Genomic DNA, 20,479 nt, shown 5'->3' on the forward strand with positions numbered 1-20,479 from the left:
GGTTTTTTTTGAGTTGAACTCAAAGCTGCCCAGGAAGTTTTAGCCAAGCATGGATGTTTAGTGGGAAGTGCACACCAAGAAACTTCTGCAGAAGGACACACTTCTTGATTCTCAACAGGTAGGACATAGGCAGCTCAGTCAATAAAGTAGTGCTTCTGTGTGCAAAGGCAGTCTGTTACATTTCAGGAATTAAACTCAATAGCGTGTGTTTTTTTTGTTTTGTTATGTTTTGTTTTGTTTTTTTCCTAGCTAGCTTTCCTGAATTAACATGTCTAAATTTCATGTAAGCTGTACCTTAGATGTCAGAGTGGTATTTTAGGTGTTGTCCAAAGTTAACAAATATTCTCTGCATCTATCTTCTTTTCATATACTAGAAAAGACATAGAAATGATGCACATCTGGAAACTGTTGCTCTGTTGTTTATCATATCTACTTGTTCATGAATTAAATATTAAGCAAGCCTGAAAAGCACGGTTGAAAAGCAATGCCATATGGATAAGGAATCATAATCTGTGAATTTGGTATTCTGGATGCTCATATGACTAAATGCAGCTTATCTCTTGACTATTTCTGCGAAAGTAATGGAAGAGAAAGAATAAGGAAAATAAAGCCAGAGGAACAGCTTTATATACAGCTCCTCGCCTTTTTTTTTTTCTTTTTTTTTTTTTTTCTGTCCAAATTTAAGAAGCTTAAAAAACAAATGAAGAGTCTTAAAGCACAAACAGGCAATGTCAAAGACAAAGAATTTTATCTGCAATAAGTTTTCTGGTACTAATACATTGGACTCATTTTATATTTTGAACTGAGTAAACACATCCAGGTGTAAGATGGAGACGGTTATATTCTGTAATAGTACTGCCTTCATGGCTTTGTAATTTCTATGCAACAAGTTGATGTCCAGCTTCACTTTGTGATATTTTTTCTGGCCAGGGCTGCCCAAGAGAAAATTAAATATAGAGTTCCATGCTTCACTATATACTTCAGTTTCACAACCTTTTAAAATTTTGTTATCTTACTCAAGAAATGGCCTTGGAATTGAGTTCATATTGCTGTGTGTCTTCTCATCAGATGAGACATAGACTGATTTTAGGAATCTGATAGATTAGACATAGAATTATTATTATTATTATTATTATTATTATTATTATTATTATTATTATTATTATTATTATTATTATTATTATATTATGGCACTGGAGCTGCTTAGATATGCTACCATGTTTCGAGGGCATGTCAAGGTTTCAGGGTGATAGAAACAAGATCGGAGTGAGAATGAGCGTTATCACTTAGGTTTTTAATGTTCACCTACTTGTACTATATATACCAAGCTTTTGAGAAATGTTTTTTTGAATGTTAGAGGCATATTAACATCCAGTAAAATCTGAAATAGCTTCCTGTAAAGATAGGGTGTATATTTACTGTTGTGGATAAGCCTAATTTGACTTCTTGAATTGCTCATCAAATTAAAGCACAACCTGTTTCTACGTACGTGGTATAATAATGTCATCAGCTCTGGACAGACATCTTCTGACAGCCTTAACTGAAGTGCATGAGAACATCTTCACACTACAGCTATGCTTCATTGATTGCATCCCTCTTGTGATATTCACAACCAGCTGTGAATCATCACTACATCAGTAGTCCTACAAGTTTTGGGAACTAGTTTGATTAGAAAAAAACTGCTATTGTATTTTAGTGAATGTAAGTATGTATGCCTACTTTGCAAGTCTGTGTGAATGCTGTCCAGATGTGGAAATGAACCATAAAATCCTATGAAAAACCATTTTCTATTTCTGTGCTCCTGAAAGGGGTAGCGTTCTTTGACAATACTACTTGGAATGAGCTAAGGTGTACCCCTCTACAGTTTGAAGGTTTGATTCTTCACTCGTAACATCTCAGCTCATCCAGTACTAAAGGCAGACATGATCAAGGAAAGCTTTTTGATGATCAAGGAAAGCTTTTTGTACAAAGACGGTACAATTGAAAAAACACTGTAATATAGCATTAACTATTATCTAGCATATTTTCTTTAAAAACCTGCGAATTTAAAAGAGTGACTTAAGAACTTATTAGCCTAATAAAAGAGAAAACGCAGTGTAGCAATCCAGCAATGACTATCCATTTTCAGTCTGTAGACAGCCTACAAGCAAAAAATCTGTCACTGAGAGGTAGTTTTCCAAGTTTATAGTCATGGCAGTTCATAGCTTAATTAAATCAAATGAGCGTGGTCCATTTGCTTTTAGTCATTCTAGTGAAAACCTTAAGTAAAAAGTGTTTACTTGGTTTCCTCCTGAGCATAACTTTTTCCCCTGAAAATACTTCTGTTTCTAAAGAACAGAACATCATTTGTAATAATTAGACAATGAAAAAGTTTCCTACATATGTAGATTCCAACACAGATCCAAAGAAAACATTAACATCCTAGGCCTGGAGTGACTGTTACACTAAAAATGTTCCTCTGTTTTAAGAATAGCACATCAGGGGAGCATAACAGAGCTGTTCAAATGAATTCATTCAGTTTGGTCTTTTCTGAATAAGTCATTTGACAAGTTGTGTTTTTTCATTCTAAGGACCCATTCAGCCTATGCACTGTCACCCAGGGGCATTGCCTATTGTTTAAAAGTAAAACCAAACATATGTAAGCTACTTTGAAACAATGGGCAATATTTAGCATTGGCATAAACATATGCATTGCTCCCTGAAGCCAAAAAACTTGTACCTTCAAAAAAAGTTATCCTGAGCGCTCCTGCAAAGATGATTTTATGCTACCGAAGATGGTATCATGTTCTTATAAGGAGGAGCAGAAAAAGGAGAAAGGCTGCCAGAAAGCTGCTAGGGCTTCCCAGTTCTCTTGTCAGTCTCAGCTCTAACAGAGCAGGGAAGTAAAATCCTACACTAAGGACAGACAGATTGTCTTGTCCAACAGTTACCCAAGTATGACCCAGAGGGGGTCCAGCATCGGAACAGACAGCTCTGGCACAGCTGCACCAGTCCAGGTATACATCTGAAGCGAGATAAGAGTTAGACCTATAATATTTACATTGCCTACAGTAAGTGTAACAAAAATGGATTGTCTCTCCTGATTTCAGAAAAGCACAGTAATGCTTTACGGGCTGTTATAATTGAGTTTATGTTTTTGTCTGTTTTTTTCTCCTTGTTTGTACATATTCCTATCAGTTTTCTGAGGACCCTCACTCAGCTAAAAGTATTACTTTATTATTAATTGCCTAATCATAGGGTGTTAAGAATTACACTAAGGAAGTGTGACTGCATTATTCCAACACAATGTGAGCCCTGCTCACATTGCAGTGACTTCTGAGATTCTAAGATTTACAAATTCTCATGTAAATCAAAAATATGATTTGCTGTTACATTACGAGCAAACTGGCTGCTCCTAGAACAAGAAAATTGTTGTGGAAACTTTCATCACAGTGCTGAGTCTGCCCCAAAATGGTAGCAACCAGTTACCATTTTGCAGCTACACAGCAGGTCTGTGCATGACATCCATTCTGCAATACAGCACCTTGAGGGAAATCTTATGAAAGACGCTGTGAGAGATCACAGCAATTTTACATTGTGTTCTACAGATCCTTGGCTAAACTGAGCCACAGAAATCATGCCTGAAGTGAATTTGGCATCAGTAGAAAAAGAACCTTAGCAGAATCAGGGTGAAAATAAACTATATTTCATCACAGAAAGAAGGAAATAAGTTAAAATGAAAGGAGTTGTAACCAAACAGAAAAATAAGATGGAGCATCCTGCAAAGTAAATCATATTTCTAACAGAGAACAAACTGCAGATGGTGACGAGGTGGTTAAGAAAACAAAATCTGCAGAAACTCAGCTGGCTTTCTGTGTTTCCAATTCTATGCTTCCAAAAATCAAAATGTAACATTTAAAAAATAGATTCCGAAAGTGCAGTCACGATGGCACAATTATTAGATATTTATCCAAAACAAACACACATCGGAATTATGTTTTTTCAGCATTAGTTTGCAAAACAGTTGGGCCAAGAAATGAAGGAGAAAGAATCTGAAGACTGTGTCAGCCACACAGAATGGCTTCAGCTTTAACAGCTACTGCTATTTTTGGTGGACACATAAACATGCCTCCTTGATTACAAGACTGCTTTGATACTGACCTGCAGATCAGAAACAGGCTGGGGTTTCCAGGCACTGGGCCACAGTGAACAACATCCCAGCTGGGAAATTACATCTGGGGACTGTTTGTCCCCATGGCCTGTTTTCTCTTCTGTTTTTCTCACAGATGGCTGCAGTTTTGCAGAGCTAATGTGCTTTGTTATGTTAGTCATAAGTGACATCTCTTGGGAGTAAATGGCATCATTACACAGCCGAGATTAAATATGGTCGAAATAACACTCGTGTTACTTTTTCTGACAAAACTCTCATGTCTTAAGACCAAGATTAACTCTGTCAAGTGGCAGAGGACATCTGCAACATGCAGGCAGCATCCCAGGAGAGGAGAAATAAGTGGAGACTAAGTGTATTGATGTTTGATGTATATATATATACATATATATATATACACCCCGTGCTGGAACACAAGTGGTGAAGCAGCAGGCAGGCAATCTCTTTTTTTTTGTTTCAGAGACATTCAAGTCTGCACTGATGTGTACTTGCCAAATCTCCCACTTCTCATGGTAAACTACTGTTTCACCTTATTCTAGATCACTGACTTGGCTGTTCATCTGGAATTTCTCAGGTACTGAGCAGTCCACCTGTGGGACCAGCTACCTGGCAGCCGGAAGTCCTGGACACATAAACCACTGTATGCGCAGAATGCACGTCAAGCGACATGGAACCAGTTTTGTAGAAGTCATCTGGGCCCATGCAGGATGTTTGACACCTATAGAATGTGCTGGATGGGTTGCACAGCCTGTGCTGCACTGGTGCCCAGTTGCACACACTCAGCATATCCTGAGCATGTGAGATTCACTGTACTGCACGGATTTCTGTCTGAGAAGGAAATCTGAAATCCTTAGTTTTTTAATGTCAGGCATTGATGGATATGTTAATGCTTGGTTCTCAGGGACTTTCCGCATCAAGAATGGACTCTGATCAAAGAACAAGATAAACAGCAAATAAAAAATTATCTTGCTGTTCTTTCAAGTTATACCTCTTGTGACACAGATCTCAGTGTAATGTTTAAGGGCAGTATACATCACTTCCATCGGGTGAAATGCTTGTAAGTAAGAAAAAGCACTTGAAAGACCACATGTGATACCTGTTGTATCATTCCTGATGACAAGGAATGAGAAAATATTTAAAGGTAACTACCTTTTCAATAGAGGACAGTGCTAAAGTGGCTGGCTGAGCTCACAACAATGGATTGTTCTCAACATCAGAAGGCAGCTGAGCAGCCTCAGTGGCATAAAGTTTGGTGAAACTGTGAATGCAGTTCAAGGAGCCAGCTTTCGAGACGGTGGACTATATTGCAATATATTTCATAGTATAAGTGGTATTATTTGTTTGTTTAAAACAATTACTACCATAACTGATGCTTTTTATCAACTAAAACAATAAAGTCAAACATGGAAATATTTTCAGAATTTACTTTTCAATCCTTACACAAGCAGAAATCAAACTGATCTCAGCTGCAGGTTTTTTTGAGTGAGAATTTCAAGATTTCAAGTTCCATGGACTTTAAAGGTCTCTGCTGAGAACAGCAGTTCATACTAAGCTACCTGAAGAATGAAACACTGTAGAATGATATTACTGAGTCATCTGTTCATTAAATCCACATACTGAATTCATTTATTTATGAGTTGTTTGCATCTCATTTGAACCAGATTTGCCTGTAGAATGTAACCTTTCTCAGAGTTTCTCAATCTCTTTTTAAACCAAATCTTGCCATTTTTCTTCTGCACTAGTCATTTCCAGTAAAATGCACTGAGCATGTACATCAGATATAAGTCTGTGTAAATACTTGATACTTTCTGGAATTAAACTGGAACAGTGAATTATACTAATCAGCAGCTATGAAGTCTCAGTGTTTATTTCCACAAAAGAATAAGTATGTCAGAATATTACACTGAAGAATGGAATGCATTTCAAAGCCTGGTAATTTCTCCCTTATTATAGCCTCACTTCATTCATGGCTGAAACAATATCCAGTAAGCTAATGTCTCTGACTCAGAACATTTATGTTAATATAAAATCAATAGATAATACTACTAATACTACTGATCTTTAAGAAAGCAACATTTTGATTAATTTTCTTTTCATACAGTAAATCATCACAATAGTTTCATTTCATTTAGCATCAATGTAAAGCATGCAAATTTTCTTCAACAGAAAAATTCTATCCTTCCTAAGTACATATACCTCTTTAGCAAAAGTTTAAAAATGCTTTTTTGCTGGTAAATGACTTCACTCAGTTCTTTCAGTCCATATAATCATGGCCTAGAATATGCATCACATTCCTAATATTATCCTTGGGATTCTAGTTCTTAACTGACCTATTCTCCTTTCTCAATGTAATTTATTACCTGTATGTGAAGCTAAAACCATGTAGATATACAATATAGCCAACAGAGTGTTCTCAGGCCACCTCTGCCTGAGAAATAACACTTCCTCTTATTTCATTTCTTATCAATGCAAAAAGGTTGCTATCAGGTCCTTCATGAAGTTGTGCACATGGAAAGAAAAACCTTGCACAAAATATTCTTACTTTGGAGTTTAAAAGTAGAGCTACTTGGCTTATCTCCATGGGGAGGTAGAGTCATCGTAACAAAATATTTTTTATGTATACATACACGAAGTCTTGTACATAGAGAAAAAGGTGATTATAAATTCAGGTTTTACAACCTTTAGTGTCTGATTAGGTTTTACATCTAACTTCGCATTCACAGAAGTAGCAGTGTGAGGTACAAGACAGTGAATCAGAATCAATGTTATCCTTGAGCACTGCCATGTCTTGTCCCCACTCTCCTCCAGTCCTCTTCATTTCAGTGTAGCACTCCATTAACTGTGGTACATAAGGTCAACCATTTAAATAATTTGCAAGCAAATTAAAGGAAGACTTTTCAATAACCTTGCTTTGCGATAGTAGGACTTGCCATCACTGAAGATTAAAATTGGCTTTGGTATCCTATGATCTTGTACACTAAAATCAAAGCTTGAAATGAGGCAGAGCAGTGCAACATCTCAGCATTCCTGTGGGTATAGCTGCATCATTAGCATCATGTGCACATAATCCACCCACTTACCCTTTTTCATTCCAAGAGTGCCTGTTTCCTCACACAGTTATTACTCCCACATGAGTTTGCCCTTCCTCTCCCAGCTTCAATCATAATGTTAGCTGATTTCTGGACAGACTAAAAACAACAGCTGCTTCCCTTTGGGCATTAAATAGCATTTAGTATGCTTTTTTTCCTTTAGGAAAAAATTAAATCTAATAGTGGTATAAATACCCAAAGTTGACAGATATTTTAGGGATGAACTGGAAATCTTTACTAATCTTAAATGCGTCTAAGACATAGCACATTCTTGTATGTAGGCAACTTTTTTCGTTACTAAATTCTGAATGAATATATCTGTTTAATTTACACTGAAAACAGTATTTTTAATTCTCCCAACTTTAATTTGCTCTGTGATCAATGTCATAGCAGTTGGGCCTTTTTCTTGATCTTTAATGCTTTGCAGTTTGTTCAGATGTAGACTTCTCCTTACTGTCAGAATCCTTTCACAGAGCATGTTCTTGGTAATGGTGTAAAACTGCCTTGTTGGTAACAGTATCGTAGAAACAAAGCTAAGCCCGATAAGCAGAGAGGCTTTGACTTTGGAGGTTTTGTCTTTTTTTTTTTTTTTTTTCTCACCACTCAGCTCTGTTTTAGTTGGAAATAAATTAAATTAATTTTCTCCAACTTGAGTCTGTTTTGCCCCTGATGGTAACTGGTAAGTGATGTCCCTATCTTTATCTTGACCCATGAGCATTTTGTTCTTACTTTCTCCATCTGTTCTGCTGAGTAAGGGGAGTGAGAGAGCAGCTGGTTAGGCACCTGGCAGCCAGCCAAGGTTGACCCATCACAATGTGCTAGCAACAATCACTCAGTTTTTTGCTAGAAGAAACTCTGTATCTTCACTATTCTGAAATTAAATCCTTGGTTTCAGCATCAAATTACTTCACTAAGTCTTCTTTCTGTACCAAAAGGATCTATAGTTCTTGTTACAATACAAAAACACTTGCAGTGACACAGCATGTTTTTTCACTATATATATTTTAAGCTAGTGAAATACACATTTTTAAGTTTCTGAATGTTGGACTACAAAGGCAAAAATTTACTTGTACATCAGTGCTGGCCCACTTTTCACTTCTCCTACTCTGGTTAGTAATTTCTCATCAGTTCCCTGACCTTTCAGTTATTTTTTTTCCAGTTGTACTCATGTTGTTTTTCTGTATTTGTCTTTTAAAGTCCAGTCCTTGGGTATGTTCTCCAGTCATGTGTAAACAATTCTGAATAGTTCACTCAAACCAATCCAGACATGTCTACATGTTCAGAGCCCATACTTCATCTCCCTGCCTTTTGATGGTGTATTTATGCAGTACCAGAAAAAGATAATTTTTATGCTACAATAAAGTAGGAGATAATTGTGAAAAATAAGCATTATGAAAAATCTAAGACATACACATTATTTTCCACAAAAATAATTTCAAAATCTCTGCGTTGTCTGCAGTGCTATTAAACAAAAAAGGAGGTAAAATCCAGGAATATGTGGTGTAGTAGCAAAGAGGCATGCTAGCCACAATATGTCATTCCTGATACTGTAATCACTCTACACTTAAACTCCAGCTTATATCTAGACATTGTTTTCCTTAATCTTTTTATGCAAGCAATAACACCAGCAAAAGCCTTCCATGAAAATCTTACTGCAAATTCTTTTTCCAGTTTCAACTTCCTGATGTTTTTGAAATGCTAGTATAATTGAGAAGTGGCTAGAGTATTTCGCGTACTTTTTGCTGCAAAACACGAACATTTCCAAAGTCAGAAGGAAAGGTTATTTATGACATAAAAGTTACAGCCAGCTCTGTTGCTATCTCAAAATATGATCAGACTGCATGAAATGGGCACGAGGGCCTCTGTGGTGCATGATTTTATACTATTAAGTGTAGCTTAGAAACAACAGAAACTGATGTTGATGGGATGTGTTCTTGATTGTGGACAACAAGGCAGCCAGGACTGATTAAGGAAGCCAAAACAACAATAAAAGTAAATTAAAACCTACTTGCAGGCCGCAGATGACTCTTATTTCTCCTACCAAATTTTCAGTAAAAATTTGGCAAGTTAGTAACCTTACTTAGCATCTATAATGTTTTTTTGAGTAGGTATGCTACAATGAGACAGATTTCACTGAAAAATTGTTTCAAGCTGCTAAACTATAAAAACTAGAGTAATTGCATTGACTAAGTTAAATAAGCCAGAAAGTATCCTACTGGATGCAAGATTGAATAGTTTTTAGAGAGGTGCTAATAGGTAGATTAACAACTATGATGAAAAGAATGCTGGATAGGAGAAAAGGATCTATGAATAAAATGTAGCACTTATATTAACCAGAGTGCTAATTTTCACATGATGTATAAAGGTAGACAGACAGAAATGAAGGAAGGACTGTAAAATACGATCGCTCTCAAGTTCAAAAACCATCCACAAAGTAGTGCACATCTGCACAATCTGCATAGATCAGCATATGGATAGCTATAAAAGGATACATCACGGATGGAATCTCTTCCTTATACAGTAGGATTACAGTATGAGCTAAATGAAACAACTGCTTTTCCATTTTACTACTGAATTAAAAAAGGGGGAGAATAACAAAAACAATTTTCAATTTGAGAACACTTTACTTGCAACTGCACTTCATAAACCCAAACAAAACCAAAACGTGTAATTTTGTGCAATTTGTCTTAGAACTATGGAGACATTTCTAGTTTGATTCTTAAAGGTGCTTTGCAATATTAATGTGGACTACAAGCTATTATAAATTCCTATAGGAACCATAAAAGCATTGTCAAGTTCAGCACAATACTACTAACTTTTCATACAGCTGATTGTTTTGTTCAATGGATCAGTTTGGTTTTTTAGGTTACATATACATATGAATATGCACTCAGATTTTTGTATCACTCATGTGCCCCAAATATACTTCTGTTTCACTTCTAGCACTTAACCAAAACCAAATTTTAAACCAGATGCTTTTAATTGCAGCAAAATCCATACTCTGCTGCACTAGAGCTATCAGAAGTTTTGCCCAACTTACTGGGGAAAAACCCACAGCAATTCAGTCCAAACCAAGAATTTCTTTTAGATTTTGCTGGGATCTATGGAGACAGTCTTGAGAGGCTACATCTACATTGCTGTGCTACATTTTTTTCTGAGAGCTGCCATTGTAGACTGCTGCAAATCACAAGGAACTTATAGACCACACAAGTCCTGTCCCGACATGACACTACAAGAGGTACCTTCAGGACTGGCATATGTCCCACCACTTGCATTGTTTCTCACACCGTTCAAACATTTGTTCTCCCCCTAAGACATTTGCAACAGCTATAAGGTAGCTGCTAGGCTCCTGTCTTCAAATTGTGGCGGAACTGCGGAAGATGTGCTTGTGTGTGGCTTCACTGCTGGTGTTCAGTATGCCTGCTCCAAAATGGATTTCACCTTCAGCAAGAGAAAGAAGTTTAACACTCTTTGGTTTCTTTGGTTCTACTTCATTTAGGCCACAAAATGTCTTGGATTTATCAAAGAGTAAAATCTAGGAGAAAGAATTAAAGGAGGACAATGTGGACTTCAAGATGGTAGCAGAAAAAAAGAGGTTGTATCCTGATGTGGTGGCTCGTGCGCACCTGTGCACACCACTGCCCAAACACTGCAGGTGTTACTCACCTCAGAGGTGCTTCCTGTTGCTCAGAGAATAACATGCATTGTCCTCCACAGTAACTTTAAACTGCTTTTCCAAGTTTACTAGGGGAAAAAGCCAGCTAGACAGGATTTAAGTGAGCTTATATGGACACTGGACCGACTCATAGTTGCAAGATGGATATTAAAATTCCACTTGCATGGGCCAATCTGTTGATATCCATGCACAAGTTCTGTACTGACATTTATGTTCTGGCCAGTCTGAAGGAGACAAATGAACCTGCTGAAAGAAGGCAGGTTGATTCAAGTGCCATGTCCTGCAGAAATAACCCAGTGTTCAGAAAACAGCTGCAAGCAGGGCTCAGCACCTGATGCCTCTGGTTCTGGGTCACTTCCAAACATCCTTTGTGCTGGGGCTTGAAAACACAGTGCCAACATGGCTGAGGTTTTCTGCATAGCTGACATAACTTTAAATATACTGCATAATATCTCTGATGGACTTGTGGTGTACCCAAACGTGATTGGGAGGGGAATTTGGCAGTAGCTACCATTCATGACCACAGAGAATATAATCATGACTATGGTGAAAGTTCAGAGTACTTGTCAGGAGTTCCATGAGTTTTTTTGTCCTTTCCCAGAAACCAACTGCTCTTATAAGACAAAAAGTGATGATAATGATTTCACTGTCCATGTCTGTGCTGATGCCACCCAAAGAGGAAAGAGAGAGAAACTAAGAGCAAGCTCTACACCACTGGACCTGGGTGCTAGATTACATTTAAATCTAGTCCCTCACAGCCTGTATCTGGAAGCTTGAAGAGACTTGTGTCACCTGAATGTGTGCATACAGAAAAACATGGACCTGGTCTCCAAGGACTTCAGCAGAAGAGGACAAAACTGTGTTTTGCATCTGAGAGAGCTTAGATAGCAAATTTTTAGGAAATGAGCTACAGACTTGTAAGTGACAGGACTCAGAATTCAACCAGGGACATATCAAAGGCTGCTAGGAAGATCAGATAAGACCTAGCATGTGGTTTAATGTACCTATAGGTGGTTTTTGGCTTTGAAAAATCTGAAACCAGAAGCCAAGCATATGCTGTTGAGACCCTAAAGGGAAAAAATTACAAATAAACACAGAAAACTGAGACACTCCTCAGAATTGCTCTAATTAATCTGCACAAATGAAGTGCAGAGAGGTAATTCAACAATGAAATCTCCTTTTATCAGAAGCTATATTAATTAATTGATAAATACAATATTTAATCTATAAATATTATTATTTGAAACGATAGCTTTGGATCTTTTTATCTCAAAATAAAATTCATAAAATCCAATGTTAATACATTAACTTCTTTTGATAAATTTCAGACAACCTGTCAAGTAAGGAAGGGAGCTGGTTTTTACATTACGGTATTTGAAATAATAACAAAATTGTACATAAAATTATTACTGCTATCATCAGCTAATGATTTACCTTATTGTAAATCTTAGTAATGCATTTACCTTTTTTTTTTTTTTTTTTTTAAGAAACTAGAATATCTTCCAATAACCTCTGAATGCTGTGATTTCATCAGCTAAAAGGTAAAATGAAGCTAAAATGTACTCACTTATTTTATTTCTCACTTTATTTAATTTTTCTCCAAGGCATTTAGCTTCAGCATACCTGTCAATGCAAGCATAATGACACAGGATTATTCTAAAGAACAACTAGTTAAGCTAGTTCTTCCCAATAAAATACAGAATTAGTCAGGACTACTTTCTGATTTGTAAATAGAACTAGTTGGAAATGATTTTCCATCAGAAAAGATTGTCCAATCTAAAAGAAATCATGCAACACATAGGTTTACTAGACAGACAAAACAAATGTATTTAACTTTCTAATTTAAAAAATTGTGTGATTTCAATTACAACAACTGGATTTTCTTAAATATTCATTCATATTACACTGCAATCTTAAATTTAACATGCTACATTACTTGCAATGTTGTAACATTCAGCTACATAAAAGAAAAAGTCCCAAGCAAAGCCAAAACAAAATATTTGAAAGTATTAGACCTTCTGCTCACCAGGAATTCTCAAATTTCAGCCTCTAATTTGCATATTGCTGACGATCGTTGTTTGTGCTGAGTGAAAAAGTGCAGCCCAGTCACTAAGAAACCTCTCAAACAGAAATATGAGAAAGTGTGACAAAACTATATTATTTTATTCTTCTACAGATTGTATGTGAATGCAGATTTTCAGATGATATTCAGCTACTGCTCAAATACTGATGCAAGCCCAAACCAGCCACATAGATACATGCAAATAGCAAGCAAGAAGCAGGCTGAGAAGGATGGAAACAAATCAATGAACCAGGCTTTGGAAACTTTCTTTTTGCAATAAGCAAATAGCTTGACCTCAAATAAAAAATGGAAATGATGAAATGGGAAATGTCCACCAGGTATGTTTCTAAATTCATCCACTGACCACTTCCTCATTATATTCAAATAATCAAATCTTCACATGGTATTTAAAATATTCTAATGATTCAGAAGTTTTTCTATGTTGCAACATGTTGTTGCACTGATGCTCACCTCAGTGTTATTTAGCATCCTGCTCACTGTGTCTTGCTCTTTAGGAAAGGTGTCATATCTAAGCATAGCATTAAGAAACAGCTGCCTACAGAGCCTTACAAATTCACTTATATTCTCTGCTTTACCTACAGTTGACTATAACTTGATGCCTTCTCCTTTTGTGCTTTTTTTCTGCCAGTTTTCTAATCTTATACAGCAGTTGTTGTCATAATTATTCTCTTACACTTATTTAACTCAGTACTGTATAAAACTGTTTAGGACAAATGGCATACATGTCAGGCTTTCAAATACCAAGTATATTCTACTGTAAAAATCCAGTCATTGTACAATGGCAAAGTCTGAAGAGTCTTTGAGAGAACTGAGGCTTGTTCAAAGAAATATTAATTGTCATAGTCTAAATAGTAATAGTTTAAAATGTAGAAGGATGATTTTCTGCATTGTGGCATTTGTTGTAGGACATTAGCCTTGACACGGAATTCTGAATTGTTACTGGGATCTGCAGAAGGCAAACCTTGCTGAATGTGGAGGAAGAACTGTAATGCTTAACTGTTAAGCAAGCCTTCAGTTGATCTGGAATAGTCTTGGTCTAACCAAAGTAACCATGGAAATTCACGAATTGTATTTCTCGCTCCCTTAAATAATGGCAAAACAGAATAAAGAAATACAAATTTCCCCAGGGAGGTGGGGTTTGGAAAATTGCCTCTTCTCCATTAGTCCATTTCTCTGTAAAACTGGAACAAGTCAGAATTTCAGGTGCCCACACTTGTATCTGCTCATGAACATTTGCTTTCAAGGCTGAATTCAACATGGCCAAATGGCTGAAGCTGGAGGTTTCCTCAGCACTTACTGTTTCTTACATAAGGAAAGCAGAAGCTTTTGAAACATCTGTGAGACTTTATATAAGCTTTTTCCACTGGTGACTTAGAGCACCCAAAGAGACCTTGAAGACAGTGTAAAGATCAAAGGGACTCTGAAGTGTCTCTCTCTCTCAGCTCCCAGGAGGCAAATCACTTAGTAATTCCTGAGACAAATCTCCTGTTGACTATTGACTCTGATTCGTGTTCACAGGGAGATTTAGCTGGACAAGTTGAAGTCAGCTATCTACCCAGCCCTCATTCATAAGTTACTGCCAATAGTGGAATGGGCCATGCATCTGTTTCTCAAACAGCACAGTTTATAAACTGGCACAGTAACATAAACTGAAATTCAGCATTAATTTAAGACAGTCCAACAACTTCCATCTGTGACTATGAATCACAGTCAAACAAAATAAACCAGATAAAGATGTACGATTTTACTCTAATATTAAAAGGGAAAAGGTTATTTCTGATACTGCTTTAAGAAAAAGGTGATATTATGTAGCGTAAAGGTGATATTGCTATGAATGGTGATGAGTGAATAATTACATTGTTAGCTGAAAAGCGTATATGTGTATTCTACATGGAGACTACTCCATAGAAATGCTGAAGTTGCCAAATCATGGCTTCTATTACTTATTATACAAGATAAATATTCCATTATAAAGCTCCAAAGTGAATTTAGCCACTAATTTTAGTGGAACAAGCATTTTTTGCAAAGATTTTGCTCTTTAAATGAAACTATCATTAATTAAAAAATCAACATCTTGAAAAAAAAAATCTCTAAGTCATAATGCAAACCAAGACAAACTCAGAGGCTGTCTAATGAGAGAATGGAGACTTTTAGTGAATTAAATGAATATCCGCTCATTTTTAATTATTAGAAATTACACCAACAAGTGACCTAACTGAAACTCATGCTTTCCATGGAACTCATCCATAGGTACTGAAAAAACAAGTTAACTACCAACCAGCTGAAACACAGAAAGCAAGGAAAGAAGAAAGTGGAAAAAAATTAATGGAGAACAACAAAATGGAAACTAGCTTTACATCACATTACATCTATCTCAGTAGAATTTTACTGCTGGAAATATTGACTAGGATGGGATTTAAAAGCTTTGTGCAGTATGCAATATTATGTTGTAGTGGCTCAGCTGGAAGATTTCTTTGTAACGTATTTCACCAGAAAATGAGACTAATTTTTCTCCTCCTCAGACAAACAATGCTAAGAGAACATGGTCACAATGAGAAACAGGATATTATTAAGTTCTCTGGAGTTCAAGTATAGAAAGTCCGAGTTGCAAAAATCTGATTCTGTCTGGGCATTAACACAGCTTTTTTTTTTTTAAGCAGGGCAGCTATTATTAACGTCCAGAAGAAAAATGAAAAAGAATTGGTTCATATTACCTGCGAACTAAGCTTTAGAAGATCACCTTTCCTATCTTACAAAGCTACTTCCCATAGGAAACTGTCCTACAATAATAGCTTGAATCTATTGTCTTTCACTTGAACAGTAAATCAGTAAATGAGCTTCAGAGAGAAGTTATGCTTAATTACTTAGCCTTCCCCACTTTCAAATCCAGAGATGGTACTAAGTTACTGAGCTGCTGCCCCTGTACAGACTTCTGAAGTAATAGGTGAAAAGCTGATGTTAAAAACAATATTTCTGTTGTATATCTTTTTTAACAAGACAAATGCTTTTCAGTATTTGTTTGCTTGTACACAGGTAGTTACCAAAAAAAACCCAAAAAAAAGACTTGTATATGTATGACCATATATATTCAATCTATATTAATAATTTCATAGCCCAAGCAACAGTTGCGACCTTCACAGTCAAACTTCCAACTATGCTCAGTCACAGTTCACCATTCAATTAATATGAGAATGATATAATTAGCAAGCCAAGAAAATCTAGCGAAAATACCCAACGGAAAAACTAAGACAGCTAAAAATAAGTAATCTGTGAATCAAATATTGTTTGTGGTATTACATAAGTGGTTATGAAACTACGAACAAAATTATTAACATAAGAGGCCTACGTATAAATGGAAGTTATGGTAACCTTTAAACATGTGGTGTCCACACACTTCTTCCTGTGCAATTTGAACACTGGCTGGGTAACAGAGCTTTTGTGTAAATGCTAGTTCAGCGGCTGCATTTCAAATTACAGACTGGACTTGATATAAATCCATTTTGATGAACACTGTAAACTTGGAGCTATAGCCACCATGCTATAAATGACTGCAAATGGCAGCGGAAAACTGTCTTGGTCCGGGGTGTCAGCCTTCAAATGAGCACTGATTTCTGTAATCAGCTGATGCATATTAGAGAGGGGTTTCTCAAGCATTAGCATGAATCTCTTTGTCCTTTAGGGAAAGCAAATCTGATGTCAATCTTTGTGGGTTCTGCCCATCTCTATTACACGTTCTGAAACCAGAAGGAAATAACAGTTTGCTTCATAGTAATAACAAACAGAGAAAATATGGAAGAATGGTAATTAACTAGAGGAAATCCAGGGCATGGCTCGGAACCGTATTGCTCCCATTATCATGCTGTGAGCATGAAGTGTTCTGCTCAACAGACAGCAGTGCCAGAAATGATTGTAGTGTAATCGTTTATGCAGTGATGGCACAGTGATGCAGCATCATCTGACATATTGTTTAGAAGAAAGGCATTGCTAAACATTCAATTTACATGGATAAATTCTAAAATACATCTAATACCTTGGCAATTTATGTCCCTGTGGAGTTGTAGACCCAGGAATAAAGTCAACCACTTCAGAAAAGTGATAAATAGTAGGATCTTTAATAAGTTGCAGAGACATAAAGATCATTTCTTGCCTTGAAAACAATGTCTTTCATGCCTATTAAGTGGGAAAATACTGAAGAAAGCAGGAGAAACCTGGAGAAGGAGAAAACACCAGGACAACAAAGAACAAAAAAAATAAAAACCCCCTTGTGTTTCTCTTGCAGTACAAGGAGGGTTAGCACTTGAAAAACTGACACTGAAGCAGTACTGTTATCCAATCAACAGGGACAAGTGCTGGTGGATTAATTTCTGAGATGTTCAAAATCTGATTTTTGAAAATTCGTGTTTTCAATGTTTTACCATTCTCACCATCTTCACTTGAAGACTTTGAAGAGTTTTGCCAACATGAACAATAAACGTGGAAGAGGAAACTATTATTTCTGTTTTTGAGTGAAAAACTGGCAGAGAGAGAAGCTAAAATCACTTGGCAAACAAGTTAGGAACAACAGACAAAAGCATATGTTAAACATCTCCTAGCTCACTGTCCAACTCAGTGCTGAAGCCAACAAAGCATTTTTGACAATGGAAATTGCAGTAATTGATTCAGTCACATGGATCTTACTTCCTTTAGATAATTCATGATCATGAATGCCATTTACCACATTGCTTCAACACAGCTATGAAGATAAGATGAATTAAACCACAGGAAAGAGGCACTAAGATTTCTCATGCTACTTTCATAGTCTATCCAGACTTTTATTCTCCCACCACTCAATGTCTTCTAAATATGAAATATCCTCAACAAGAAAAGGTGAATTTTCTATACTGATTTCTCAACAGAAGCCTGGGATGTCTGGTGTAAAGTTATGCCTTCCTCCTCAGATTATAATGAAATCCTGGATGTCTGCCTCCAGCTGTATCTTGCTGTGACACTCACCTCTGTTTTAGAAGCTCTTTGTTGTCCTCAATGGTTATACTGTCAGCATGGTCCTGCTTGAAAACTTCAAAAGCTTCCTGACATCCAAGTGACATATTTCCTCCTGGCCAAGGAAAAAAAAAAAAAAAATAGAAAAAAAAAAAAAGAAAAGGTAACTACTTCAGAGTCACCAAAAGACAGACATTTTACATTTATTTAACTCCTATTTAGACAAATACAGCAAGTCAGCCCAGGGGTCTTAAAGCACCCGAAGATTAGTTCAGTGTTCCGCCAACATGAAAACATTTTTGACAAACGAGTTCTCTTATCTGAAAAATTAAGTTTGTTTCACTTCTCTAAAGTCCAAATGTTTGAGCTGTGAAATTTCTCAAGACAACTTAAAATGTTCATAAGTAAAACAACTTTGAAAAATAAAACCAAACTTCAAAAACTAAAAATATGTGAAATATTTTTAAGCACGAGCCAGAGGTATTTTAACAACAGCAAACAGCTATTTGCTTCTGTAATTTCATCCCTGTTTCATATTAGCTCCTAAGCATACCTTGAATATTTTCAGTATTTTTGGAAGAAAAATAAAACAGTTTATTTTATTTATGTATATCCTTTATCCCCCTTAGCGAATGTTTTTAATCCACTTTTAAGTGAAGCACGTATTGCACCTACAAAAATGGTAGGTTCCTGTCTAATATTTTCGACATGGTTTTTGTTTCCTTTGATGTGCCAGAAGGTCAAGACATATTTGACCTTCAAATCTTATAAAAAATCACTACAGAGAAGTATTACAGTCTACATTATTTATCAGTTCTCATTGCTAGATGATCTACAGATCCAAGAAAGAAATCATTAATCTGTGTTATCATTAACAAAAAAATCAAAGGCTTAAGAATGAAAGGTTACAGCAGCGTCTGTGTTATCATGAGTACATATATGTCAATACATAAGCAAGAAAAGAGAAAGAATAAGACTTGCACTTAAATAAATTACAGTAATGAAGATAGTTCAGGAGCAGAAATGGGGAGGAATCTCACACTCAAACTGTGTAAAAAATGCAAAATAGCTCCACCTCTAATTCAACCTCATGGTTGTAACTCAAATCTCAGAATAGTATTCCATAAATGGGATTTTTTTTGCTCTAGTGTCTTTCTTCTGTCCTATTCACAAGCCTTCCCTCATGCTATTGAGACCCCCCAAATTCATTGTACACAAGAGCTGTAATATAAAGATTCCCAGGAGTTCTGCTGCGCAAGAGTTTTCTATATGTTTTGTGCCTATGGACCAGTGTTACCAATAAGATATGTATGCATGTATGTCAATTATTTTCTGGGCTACCTGCTTTGCAATTTTGGTGTAAGTGGGGATGATACATTAAGAAAACATACCTACACAGGTTGGGAAATGTAATACTGGGATGCTGCACCTTGAGGTCTAGCTCCATAAGCTGCATTTTATAGTCAATCCAAATGTGTTCTGCTGCCCCTCATCCTACTTGTAATATCAGGGTTACTCCCCGCTGACTTCAGTGAGTTTTCTGTGATGTAAGATACTGTTTACACTGAAGGCTGGTAACAAAAACTAGCACTCAGGGTTCAATAATCAGTAAATGTTTAAAAAACTTTATTCAAAATACAGTAGAAAAAATTGCCCTGTTTCAGTCAAAAGAATCAGCACATCTGTTACTAATTTAACAATTTTTAGTTGAAAATAGAACCACCAGGAATGTTTGAATGGCAAAACACACAGAAATACTCCACCCTTTTTGAATAAGAAAATAAAAAAAATACAGTGCAGTCTTTACTGTTGTGTGATCCAAAACAACAAGAGGATTTAGGAAAAATATATTTTTCTGTGACGATGACCCGAGAAAATAATGTTCATGTTTCATGCTTTCCTTGAACAAAAAAAGGCAGTTTTGCAAGCAGAGTTTTATAGCACATTCATCCCATCACTAGAACTAAATTTAATATGCAGCCTGAATTGACCTGCTAGAATTGCTTTTGTTGCAGAAAAAGTTTGTATTAAGTGCAGAATCCTGAACAAAATTAATGGCTGAGCCTAAAATAAACATTGAAACACCCTTTCTCATATGTAACACTGCAATGTAAAGAATTTAACCCTTCTCACAATGTGTTGCCTTGGAGAGTAGAAGTAGGTTCAGAAAACAAAACTATTATAATGATTATTGCTTCTGCCTGGCAGAAATTAAAGGTAATCTGATAATCATTTTTCCAGTGCTACATTAAGAGGCAGCAGATCTGTATAGCCAAACAAAGCACACAAAAATAGATCCCCAGAACTCCTAGGAAGGGGAAAATTTCTGGTTTATACAGTTCATTTTAAGAAAATAGTAAACAACAACATTCTGAAAATGGTATCTGAGGAAAGGAGCTTAAAAAGGGCCATTAAGATTTTATCTCAGCATAATATAAGCATAAACCAGGTACAGAAGCATGCTGCAGCCTCTGGGAGATGTTCAGTATAATAATAAGGGAATA

The 20,479-nt window shown here is 36.3% G+C and overlaps 1 protein-coding gene across 1 annotated transcript in view; it reads right to left on the minus strand.

Annotated features, from left to right (window-relative positions):
- KIF6 (kinesin family member 6) overlaps nt 1-20,479 on the minus strand; it is a gene marked incomplete at both ends in the record, with an annotated part of 142,912 nt that overhangs the window by 32,173 nt on the left and 90,260 nt on the right. Inside the window, 2 exons of the mRNA XM_080342382.1 lie at nt 12,480-12,535; nt 17,988-18,090. Of these exons, the coding sequence (XP_080198508.1) occupies nt 12,480-12,535; nt 17,988-18,090 (159 nt within the window). The remainder of the gene's footprint in view (nt 1-12,479; nt 12,536-17,987; nt 18,091-20,479) is intronic.

This window comes from Nesoenas mayeri, assembly GCF_963082525.1.
Source record: "Nesoenas mayeri genome assembly, chromosome: 3".
NCBI classification, from domain to species: Eukaryota; Metazoa; Chordata; class Aves; order Columbiformes; family Columbidae; genus Nesoenas; species Nesoenas mayeri.